This window comes from Lucilia sericata, unplaced genomic scaffold, assembly GCF_015586225.1.
Source record: "Lucilia sericata isolate MDLA Ls3-8-SP2 unplaced genomic scaffold, ASM1558622v1 Contig000017F_arrow, whole genome shotgun sequence".
NCBI lineage: Eukaryota > Metazoa > Arthropoda > Insecta > Diptera > Calliphoridae > Lucilia > Lucilia sericata.
The window spans coordinates 105,994-118,780 of NW_023994056.1; the positions used below are offsets into that span (position 1 = coordinate 105,994).

Genomic DNA, 12,787 nt, shown 5'->3' on the forward strand with positions numbered 1-12,787 from the left:
TATAAACTGATATATAGTCTAGACTATAGTCTAGTCTATAGTCTAGTCTATAGTCTAGTCTATAGTCTAGTCTATAGTCTAGTCTATAGTCTAGTCTATAGTCTAGTCTATAGTCTAGTCTATAGTCTAGTCTATAGTCTAGTCTATAGTCTAGTCTATAGTCTAGTCTATAGTCTAGTCTATAGTCTAGTCTATAGTCTAGTCTATAGTCTAGTCTATAGTCTAGTCTATAGTCTAGTCTATAGTCTAGTCTATAGTCTAGTCTATAGTCTAGTCTATAGTCTAGTCTATAGTCTAGTCTATAGTCTAGTCTATAGTCTAGTCTATAGTCTAGTCTATAGTCTAGTCTATAGTCTAGTCTATAGTCTAGTCTATAGTCTAGTCTATAGTCTAGTCTATAGTCTAGTCTATAGTCTAGTCTAGTCTAGTCTATAGTCTAGTCTATAGTCTAGTCTATAGTCTAGTCTATAGTCTAGTCTATAGTCTAGTCTATAGTCTAGTCTATAGTCTAGTCTATAGTCTAGTCTATAGTCTAGTCTATAGTCTAGTCTATAGTCTAGTCTATAGTCTAGTCTATAGTCTAGTCTATAGTCTAGTCTATAGTCTAGTCTATAGTCTAGTCTAGTCTAGTCTATAGTCTAGTCTATAGTCTAGTCTATAGTCTAGTCTATAGTCTAGTCTATAGTCTAGTCTATAGTCTAGTCTATAGTCTAGTCTATAGTCTAGTCTATAGTCTAGTCTATAGTCTAGTCTATAGTCTAGTCTATAGTCTAGTCTATAGTCTATAGTCTAGTCTATAGTCTAGTCTATAGTCTAGTCTATAGTCTAGTCTATAGTCTAGTCTATAGTCTAGTCTATAGTCTAGTCTATAGTCTAGTCTATAGTCTAGTCTATAGTCTAGTCTATAGTCTAGTCTATAGTCTAGTCTATAGTCTAGTCTATAGTCTAGTCTATAGTCTAGTCTATAGTCTAGTCTATAGTCTAGTCTATAGTCTAGTCTATAGTCTAGTCTATAGTCTAGTCTATAGTCTAGTCTATAGTCTAGTCTATAGTCTAGTCTATAGTCTAGTCTATAGTAGTCTATAGTCTAGTCTATAGTCTAGTCTATAGTCTAGTCTATAGTATAGTCATAGTCCTAGTCTATAGTCTAGTCTATAGTCTAGTCTATAGTCAAGTCTATAGTCTAGTCTATAGTCTAGTCTATAGTCTAGTCTAAGTCTAGTCTATAGTCTAGTCTATAGTCTAGTCTATAGTCTAGTCTATAGTCTAGTCTATAGTCTAGTCTATAGTCTAGTCTATAGTCTAGTCTATAGTCTAGTCTATAGTCTAGTCTATAGTCTAGTCTATAGTCTAGTCTATAGTCTAGTCTATAGTCTAGTCTATAGTCTAGTCTATAGTCTAGCTATAGTCTAGTCTATAGTCTAGTCTATAGTCTAGTCTATAGTCTAGTCTATAGTCTAGTCTATAGTCTAGTCTATAGTCTAGTCTATAGTCTAGTAGAGTCTAGTCATAGTCTAGTCTATAGTCTAGTCTATAGTCTAGTCTATAGTCTAGTCTATAGTCTAGTCTATAGTCTAGTCTATAGTCTAGTCTATAGTCTAGTCTATAGTCTAGTCTATAGTCTAGTCTATAGTCTAGTCTATAGTCTAGTATATCTAGTCTATAGTCTAGTCTATAGTCTAGTCTCTAGTCTAGTCTATAGTCTAGTCTATAGTCTAGTCTGTAGTCTAGTCTATAGTCTAGTCTATAGTCTAGTCTATAGTCTAGTCTATAGTCTAGTCTATAGTCTAGTCTAGTCTAGTCTATAGTCTAGTCTATAGTCTAGTCTATAGTCTAGTCTATAGTCTAGTCTACAGTCTATTCTATAGTCTAGTCTACAGTCTAGTCTATATTCTTGTCTACAGTCTATTCTATAGTCTAGTCTACAGTCTAGTCTATAGTCTAGTCTATAGTCTAGTCTATAGTCTAGTCTATAGTCTAGTCTATAGTCTAGTCTATAGTCTAGTCTATAGTCTAGTCTATAGTCTAGTCTATAGTCTAGTCCATAGTCTAGTCTATAGTCTAGTCTATAGTCTAGTCTATATTAGTATAGTATTTAGTTTAGTCTGTTAGTCTAATATATATTTTATGGAATATGATTTTTTCAAATGTTTTATTCTTTTCATTTCAGATTAATTTTTTTGTTTATCATCGAAAAATCGGTAAGTTTTTAAGTTATATAATTTTAAAAATAGACAAGTAGGTGTAAATAGTCAACGAATAGAAATCTTTATTACAACATACATACCCAACGGTGGTGAAATAATTATTTGAATTCCTTATAGTCAAACCAAGTTTTAGGGCAAGATTGCAGGTGCCATTAGATTTAAGAAGTATTTGGTTTTCTATCTTTATAACCACTTCTCGGATTAAGTCACATTTAAAAAATAACTTTTAAATTACTATTTATGCTCTAACCTAAAAGTGTTATAATTTTTCAATTAAATATTTAATTTAGTACAAAAACATCAAAATACCTCGAGGGTGTTTAACAAATAACCAAGAAAACAAACAAAAAAAAAATCAACAAAAACACGACTATTAAATTGATTCTCATGATTCTAACGGCCACACAGTTTTAAAATAACCCAATTCCTAACAAAAAATTAAATAAGATCTACAAAAAAATTTGTGGTCAAATTTTAGATGTTAAGGCTTTTTTCTATTTTTTAAAAAAAGTGATTAAATGTGATTTTTTTTTTGGTACCCAACTCTACAACATAAAAGTAAAGAAACTTTAACCCCTACCGATCGTTACCTTAAAGATGCTCTATCATTAATTTTGCATAAATGTTAGAAAAGACGAAAAATTGCTAAGAAAAAAAAAATAATTTTCTTTAAAAACATTTTAACAACAATTGCCTTAATGTGCGGGTGTTATGTTCTTTTTTTATTATATTGTACTTTTTTTTTCTCCGGTATATTTTACTATTCTAGGCTCCTTTCATAACTACGCTGTGGGATATTTCTTTTAGTTTTTTTTTTTCTTAAATTTTTTGGTCTGCAGTCAGTCATTGGTGTTTAAGTTCCTAGTGTATACTGTATACTAGTGGTAGTTTGGTAATGGAAAATATTTGTGTTTTTGTCGGCTTCATTTGTTTAGTGACAAAAACAGGTCAAATGTCATACTTTCAGTCTAAGAATTATAGTTGGGCTGCTTTCATTCAGTTTTTTTGTTTCCTCTCATAATTTAAGTGAAAAAAGTCTAACCAATTTTACAATTAACTTTAATGTTATAAATAAGTTTTTGTAAAATGTTTTTTTTTTTTTTTTTTAAGTTCAAAAGGGCAAATAATAGATTGTTAACAGATTTATTTGTTTAGAGGAAAATATTTTGATTTAACATTAATTAGCTGAAATTAATATGAATGTTGTTTTTTAACAATGTAATCTTGAAAAGAGTTAAGAAAATCTTATGAATCTGAGACAATTTATATATATATTCGTTTGTTTAAGTGTGAACACGTAATATTCCCCAATACTTTTTTTGCAACAAAAAATCTCTCATCTTTGAAAAAAAATTTTGTTTTTTAGTTTACACAACAAGTTTTTTGTTGAGACACATTGAATTTAGTTTCAGTTGATGATTCATGATTTCGTTGTCATTTGTTAGAGTTTTCCCATTATAAAACCTCATCAATTAGTTGTTTTTTGGTATAAAAATGAAAATTAAAAGCTCTCATTTAAAAAACTATAAAAATAAACTATAGATTTTAGAAACATTCAATTGGCATAGACTAAGAAAATCTGCATAGTAGCTGTAGTTCTGTTTAGCCCATTTCACAGTTTGTCTGAGTTATATACTGAAACCAAATTCCCGATTTTAGCCACGGGATCAAAGGTTAAATTTAAAAAATATGTATATTAGAAATAGTACATAATAACAAGAATTCATTGGACGATCTGTTGACGAAATGTGTGACCTTAATTTGACCTTTAATCTCAAAGTTTTTAAATCAAAATTAAAACATTATTTTTAGTCCTAACATTTTAACATTTAACTTTGTAATATTCCCAAAAATTTCCTTAACAGAAACTCTTTACTAAAAGTATCTTTTGGCATCAATCACAAACAACTACATACATCTTTATAGTTGGTGCAGTCATGACATGACAGTATTGTCAATTTTTAATCAACTTCATTCATGCATTCTAATAAGATTATAAGCAATAACAAAACGTTTTGCGTGGGAGTTTAAAAAAACTACATAACGTCACATTAAACTTTAATAAAAAAATTTACTTTTTTATAAAAGAAAATTTATAATTGGAAGGTAAATAATACTCCAAGCAATGGATAGATTATATTGTCACATAGTCTCATAAACAATAAGGTGGCAAATATTTTCCGAATTTATTATGGTAAAGCAAAATGTTATAACTAACGTTTTTGAAACTTGTCTTATTGTAACACATATTTATATAAATGTTTTATAACTTTTTAAAGGAAAGCTATAATGTGTATTATATTTCCTTAACAATTACTATATGACAATTTCCAAAGTTTATCCTTTCCCATAATCAGTGTGTGAACGAACCCCTTATGATTGTCAAAGTTTTACACATAACTTATTTAACAAATACTCATAATAGTTTTTAACAGGTATGGGCAATGTAAATTTTAACTAGACTTGACTATAGACTAGACTATAGACCATACTATAGACTAGACTACAGACTAGACTATAGACTAGACTATAGACTAGACTAGACTAGACTATAGACTAGACTATAGACTAGACTATAGACTAGACTATAGACTAGACTATAGACTAGACTAGACTATAGACTAGACTATAGACTAGACTATAGACTAGACTATAGACTAGACTATAGACTAGACTATAGACTAGACTATAGACTAGACTATAGACTAGACTATAGACTAGACTATAGACTAGACTATAGACTAGACTATAGACTAGACTATAGACTAGACTATAGACTAGACTATAGACTAGACTATAGACTAGACTATAGACTAGACTATAGACTAGACTATAGACTAGACTATAGACTAGACTATAGACTAGACTATAGACTAGACTATAGACTAGACTATAGACTAGACTATAGACTAGACTATAGACTAGACTATAGACTAGACTATAGACTAGACTATAGACTAGACTATAGACTAGACCAGCGGTTCCCACCGTTTTTTACTTCGCGGTCCCCTTGAGGAATTTATTTAATTTCACGGACCCCCATACATATTTTGATATCTTATTGTTATAAATAATTGTTCATCCGAAAATTGTCTTAGTCCTGGTCCATAAACCCTATAAAATATTCCCGTACATTGAGAATATTTAGTATTTCGGAAATGTTTTCAATTGCATGGTTTTAAATATAGAATGACTTCTAACATGATGTTTAATTTTATGATCGTGAAAGCTTTCATGTTCATTTCTCGTCAAGGTAGCGAAAAGGGTTATTTATCAAGTATTGTCGACATGTGCTTTAAGAGTCATGTTTCTAAATTCTTTTGCAATTGCATAGGAGTGAGCTGAGTATGTAAGCTAAGTTTTCGGGAAAAATGTGAAAGTTAGACTTCTTCGATTTTATTGCGGAATGCGTTACCCACATAAAATATGACCTGAACTCTTTGCGAATGTACTGTGAATTTGGATCTTAAATTTGAATTTTAAAATACCTACGAATTATTTTACTGCGTGGTTTTGACTATTTACGCAAAACGCTATGAATTTTCTGATGTTGATTTAATAATATTGGACAACAAAATGAAATTAAAATCTGAGTATCACGTCGGAATGGAATATTTATATTTAAAATTAACTAGATTAACACTTTTGCTTACAATTTAAAAAAATATTATGAAATGTGACCTAACTTCATATTCCGGGATACCAGTATCAGTATTTAATTCTAAGGCAAATCATTATCCGTCTGATATAAAGACATTTATTTCGATACATATACATTTATAAAAATTACAAATTACGTAATACTTTACTTTATAAAAGTGAAACAATAAATTTGTAGGGCCTAGCTTCATCCTGATAAACGACCGAAACAATAAAATTCAAAAAGTCACCAACAAATCTGGGATTATTGAATAAAAATTGTGTATTTTAGTATTTATGAAAAATTTGGAGATATTTTTAATATTTTCTAACATATAGAGAATATTTTTTATTCATGATTTTTTTCGTTCGTCTTCGCGGACCCCCTAGGATTTTGCTACGGACCACTAGGGGTCCGCGGACCCCCTTTTGGGAACCGTTGGACTAGACTATAGACTAGACTATAGACTAGACTATAGACTAGACTATAGACTAGACTATAGACTAGACTATAGACTAGACTATAGACTAGACTATAGACTAGACTATAGACTAAACTATAGACTATAGACTAGACTATAGACTAGACTATAGACTAGACTATAGACTAGACTATAGACTAGACTATAGACTAGACTATAGACTAGACTATAGACTAGACTATAGACCAGACTATAGACTAGACTATAGACTAGACTATAGACTAGACTATAGACTAGACGATAGACTAGACTATAGACTAGACTATAGACTAGACTGTAGACTAGACTATAGACTAGACTATAGACTAGACTATAGACTAGCCTATAGACTAGACTATAGACTAGACTATGGACTAGACTATAGACTAGACTATAGACTAGACTATGGACTAGACTATAGACTAGACTATAGACTAGACTATAGACTAGACTATAGACTAGACTATAGACTAGACTATAGACTAGACAATGGAATAGACTATGGACTAGACTATAGACTAGACTATAGACTAGACTACACTATATTATAGACTAAAATATTGCCTAATCTATGGATTACTTAAAAAATTTTTAGAAGTAAGAAAATGTACCGAAAAAGCCTTGGTAAAGTATAAAATTTTCCATCACTGATTTAGGCAAGAGAGAAAAAACTCAGTATTACTAATTTATAATAAAAAAAAAACTTTTTCCTTACACCTTCCATTATTAACTAAATAAACTTACAGACCAAAAGAAGAAAATTATAGTATGTACATTAAATTGTTGTAAGTTGTATGTGGCATATTTGATTTTAGTTATACGCTTTTTAAGCGATAATAGTAATAATCGTAAAAATGATCGTAATTCATGATTTTATGCATAAAAATGCAGACTATTTTTGTCGTTCGTTTGCAGTTCAATTCAACTAAACCAATATGTAAAAAAAATATGTACAATACAATTTGTTGTTTTTATATCTACTTTAAAATACATAGTATGAATAGTTGTGTATCGGTTTGTCTGTCTGTCTATCTATCTATATATGTATATATAAGTAAGACGACAAAGGTGTTATTTTACGACTTCATTCATTATATTTTATTACCTCCAATGGTCATGTGGTATGTGTTTATTTGTTGTTGCCTGATTTTATGTGTGTAAATAGTTGATGGTGTGATATGATCTTTGGTAATATTTTTTTCTTTTTCTTCTACTGTGTCCAGGGAGTCTTCTTCTTGGTCATTCTATAAGAATTTTGTTTCTTTTCAATTAAAAGAAGTTTAGTAGCAACAAATACAAGATATATGTATTTATAGTATTTTACACCAAAAAAAAAAAGAAGAGGTTTGTCTCTTAATAAGTAACTGCCTGCTAGTCTGCCAATAATTTGGTATTTTCATTAATTTTTTTCTTTTTAACTTTTTAGGTGTAAGTTATTAAAGCGATAAAATTCATATAAAATTTTAATGTTCATAATTTGAAAAATGGAAAATTGAAGAGTTTTTCTTTATGGAAATTTTAGTGATCGTTAGTACGGAGCGAGAAACATTCTATAAAGAATATTCATCAACATTTTTCTTTAACAGAAATCTGATGTAAAAATTGAAATTTAGAAATTTTTTAGTTTATATCAAACTTAATTAGCTGCCAGTGGCACATGCGGAATACCAACAAAATACTTCCCCTTTAATTCTAGAATGACACCAAAAGCTTTTTGTATAAACAGGCATTAAGGATTTATGTAGGCTTATAAAAAAAGCACTACATACTAATTTAAAATTAAAACATGTTTTAAATTTAAAATCAACGAAATAGTTAAAATTTAAAAAGCCACTAAAACACAGACTTACGACATCAGCACATAAAATTTCCATTTTTTTTACAACATTTTTACAAGAGACAATTTTGTGTCGCAGTAAATTTGCGTTTAAACATAAATCCAGGTTTAACTAACAAGCCGCCTTAATTTGCTGCAACAAAAACGAGAAAAAAAAGTGCAACACAAATGCGTGCTTAACAACATTGAGTCCCACCAGCAAACAAAAACACAAGAGCAATAAAGCAATAGAAGAACAATGTAACAATTTCTACGATTTTTTTATAGTTTTTTTTTTTTTTTTTGTTATTCAAGCGAATGGGATGAATATTTATGCAACCATAAGATACGTAAAGCATTGTTCGTTTATTGTGGCAACAAACTGCAAAACAGCCACTAAAGAATTTTCAATGTAAGCAACAACAGCACCAGTAACCTCAACATTGTAAAGAAAATAAACTGACCAACTGAATGGTGGTTGTTGTTTGCTATTAAAATGCTGTGGCTGTTGCCACTCAGCTAGAGGAAGAAGAACCCCGTCACAGGAACATGCTGCGTTAGACTGATTTAGTATGAGCTATAGATGATTTTATGGTTTTAAGCATAAAGATTGAAGTTTAAAGATATTCACACCTTGTTAAAAAGTTATTAAAGTCATAAAGCATACAAACGTATAACTAAAGCTACAATATAGAAAAGAAACGTAACAAAAACCGAATATAAATCGTATCAAAATAATGAAATTCTCTTAAAAAAAAATTCATAACATTAACAGTAACATTATTTCATTGTAAAACTCATGCTTGCAACTTGAATGTTGCATAAACCTACAAAAAAAAAAAATCAATGAAGCTTTCATCAAATCTTAAACATTTTCGTCTTTTAGCTTTAAAGCTATACTTTTATTTTCCTGTTTATTTTTTTGGTAAATATTAAAGTGTTAATGTGGGTGTTGTTTGTGTTTGATTTTTTGTTTCTACCTCTTCAAAGATATTTATTTTCGTATTTACCAAAGGCTTTATTTAATTTGATATAGTATGTATGAAAAGAACTATATAGTATATTTTATGGCTTCATTAGTGCAACGCCTTCATCTTTACATCGTCAACTTCAACATCATATCGTACAACAGCAACGTCATCACTTGCTGCAGCAAACCAACAGCCATACAAATCAACAACCATCATTAATAGCAATAGCACAACATCAACTTTAAACTTTTATTCTTTTGTTATACATTCATTCTTGGTTCTGTTGAGTTTGTGTGTGTGTTGTATTCCTTCAGAACTTTAGAATAAAAATCATGAATTCGCCACGGTGTCTAGATGTAGCAGGACATCAAGTAATATTGCCGCCGTCGCTGCTAACGTCACTTCTGCCACCTTTGCCGCCTTCAAACTTTTCATCAACTTTTTGAAGAAGACCATCAACCATCATAGAACAAAAACTGTATCGCCTTAACCTTAGTGCCAAAGTTTTTTTTTATTATTAAGACTCACGTTCATCGCATTAAGTAAATTGTTAGTTACGTGGTATATGTCTCTCTCGAAAAAAAAACACCATACTCTGACAAAAAGTCAGGCATATCGTCACAGTCACAGTGTTGCCACTTAAAGTGTAATTACACATTTTTGTTGTAATTTTTATAACGTTCATACGTACTTACCTTAGTATTTGCTAGTCTCTATGGCAAATAATGTTTTAGGGAGGGGAAATACATTGCTCAAGAACACAATGTCACTTACTAGAGATAAGGAATTGACTTTAAAGGGAATCACACTAGTGTTTTTATTTCCAAAATTATGAGGGCAAAGTTCCCGGGGAATTCTTTAAATTAAATTTCTATAAAGTTATACATTTTTTAAATGTTTAATGTATAGAATGTTTTCATAAATTTTCTAATAATTATTTTTTAGAAAATTTTTTAAAATTTTCTTTTATAGAAAATTTTTTTAAAATTTTCTTTTATAGAAAATTTTATCAAAATTTTCTTTTATAGAAAATTTTATAAAAATTTTCTTTTATAGAATATGCTCTTATAGAAATTTTTATTTTTACTTAAATTTTCTTTTATAGAAAATTTTATAAATTTTTTTTCTATAGAAAATTTTATAAAAATTTTCTTTTATAGAAAATTTTATAAAAATTTTCATTTATAGAATTTTTTTTTAATTTTCTTTTATAGAAAATTTTATAAAAATTTTCTTTTATAGAAAATTTTATAAAAATTATCTTTTATAGAAAATTTTACATAAATTTTCTTTTATAAAAAATTTTACCAAAATTTGCTTTTATAGAAAATTTTATATAAATTTTCCTCTTTTATAGAAAATTTTACAAAAATGTTCTTTTATAGAAAATTTTACCTAAATTTTCTTTTATAGAAAATTTTATATAAATTTTCTTTTATAGAAAATTTTACATAAATTTTCTTCTTTAACATAAATTTTCTTTTATAGAAAATTTAACATAAATTTTCTTTTATAGAAAATTTTACATAAATTTTCTTTTTTTACCTAAATTTTCTTTTATTGAAAATTATACATAAATTTTCTTTTATAGAAAAAAAATTTTCTTTTACAGAAAATTTTATAAAAATTCTATTTTATAGAAAATTTTATAATTTTTTTTTTTTTTTTATAGAAAATTTTATAAAAATTTTCTTATTGTATAAAAAATTTTAAAAATGTTTCTTTATAAACAAGTTTTTCGATCATTTTCTCTTCATAGAAAATTTTAAACAAATGTTTCTTTTTTTTAAAAAAAGTTTAATTAATTGTCTTTTTATAAAAGATGTTCCATAAATTTTCTCTTTATTGATATTTTTCATTAAATATCTTTTTATAAAAATTTCTCAAATATAAAACTAATAAATAATTATATTTTCTTAAAAAACTAAACTTTATTTTACATTAATTCAATCAACATTTATTCCCGCTAAGTCATCACTCATTATAGTTAAATTTTTGGTCATCATAGCTAATTCTTTATTCATATCTAAAAGATTTTTAGACATTTGTTTAAAATCTTGCGAAAATTCTCCACTAAAATCCCTTTTAAACATACTGGGCATATCGTTGACAAAATCCTTATTATTCACCGAACGTGGTGGTAACTTTTTTAAAACGTTCTCAGCATGAAAATCATTTTCATGATGATATAAATATTTACTTAAAACCTGATTAAATTTTGAGTTATAAAAATAATTAAGTAGAAAATCTAAGGTTGAATTGTTAAAATTATTTTCATCTAAATAACAGCCGATATGGAATTTAGTATCATTTACATCTACACACTGGGCAGCAGCTAAAAAAAGTTATTTAAAAATTTTAATATTTATTTAAATTTGAATTAAATAATATATTTTCTTTTTACCTTTATTGCTGTGAATTGGTACAATTCGTAATTCCACCATTAAGCTATGACTCAAGAAAACAATAACAAATAAGTTAATATTTTTTATTTTAAGAAACATTGTGGTAATGTCAATAATAATTGTAAGACTAATTATTATTTGCATTATTAATAAGCTATTTAAAACGAAAAATTATTTAAAAAAAAAAGAATTACGGTATTCCTTTAGGTTTCTTTTGTTTTTAGAATTTTAAATATTTACACGTAAAAATTTAAACAAAAACAAGCATTTTATGTTACACAATTTGAAAAAAAGAAATAATTTTGACGTAATAAAATTACCTTAGTTCTTGTAATTATTCAACTTTTTAAATAATATAAGTAGATTTTTTAAACCCAAAAATTTGCTAGTTTAGAGTTCAAAGCAGCTAAGTCCATTTTTTTTGAGTCAAAATGAACATTATAAAATAAAATTATGTCAAATTTGTATTAAAAATTAATTAGTTAATTTGCTTTTAACCAAAAGAAATAAAATAATAGTACATACATAATAATAAAAAGAAATGAAGCTAAATGTACTAAGTCCAAAAAAAAAAAAAAATATTTCTAAATTTTAGCTTTTTTCAATTAATATTTCATCCTCTAAACTCCCTTAAATAAAACAATAAAGCTAGTAGATTTTTAAACTGGTTTGAATATGGACTTAGTACTTCTGCTCTCTAAGCGTGAAATACTGTAAATGTCAACTTTTCTATAAAACTATTTATAACCTACAATACTTTAGTGGGGAGGGTATATTGGGTTTGTGCTGATGTTTGTAACGCACAATAATATTCGTTCTTTACCCACCTTAAGGTATATAAATCGGCTTAAAATCATTTTCTGAGTCGATTTAGCTATGTCCGTCCGTCTGTCTGTCGGTATGTCTGTCTGTCCGTATGTCTGTCTGTCTGTCTGTCTGTCTGTCTGTCTGTCTGTCTGTCTGTCTGTCTGTCCGTCCATGTAAACCTTGTTATTAAACTACATGTCGCAATTTTAAACATAATTCAATGAAATTTGGCACATGATCATCTATTGTACCAGAGACGTAGCCTATTGAAAATGGTTAACATCGATTAATTATTTCACCTAGCCCCCATACAACTGAACCCCCTCGAGTAGGGCTTTTAAGTACATAATTATATGTAATATACTCGTATTTCGACAAAAAGCAAAATCAAGTTCTATACTAGCCTGGATGACCCTGATAAATTTTATAATGATAGGGCCTCATTTAACTTTAGCCCTTGGTATAGGGGCCCCCTTCAAAA

The 12,787-nt window shown here is 28.1% G+C and overlaps 2 protein-coding genes across 3 annotated transcripts in view; one reads left to right on the forward strand and one right to left on the reverse strand.

The window, feature by feature from the left end:
• LOC119606221 overlaps positions 1-12,787 on the forward strand; it is a 261,582-nt gene that overhangs the window by 104,735 nt on the left and 144,060 nt on the right. For both annotated transcript variants that reach the window (XR_005231633.1, XR_005231632.1), the window contains exon 4: positions 2,171-2,201. The gene's annotated coding sequence lies outside the window, so the exon portion shown is untranslated. The remainder of the gene's footprint in view (positions 1-2,170; positions 2,202-12,787) is intronic.
• Positions 11,041-11,612, reverse strand: LOC119606426. Its single transcript, XM_037959941.1, has 2 exons — positions 11,499-11,612; positions 11,041-11,429 (listed from the first exon to the last, which is right to left on the reverse strand). Exons 1-2 carry the CDS (start codon positions 11,596-11,598, stop codon positions 11,041-11,043), a joined length of 489 nt encoding a protein of 162 aa, XP_037815869.1. The 5' UTR covers positions 11,599-11,612.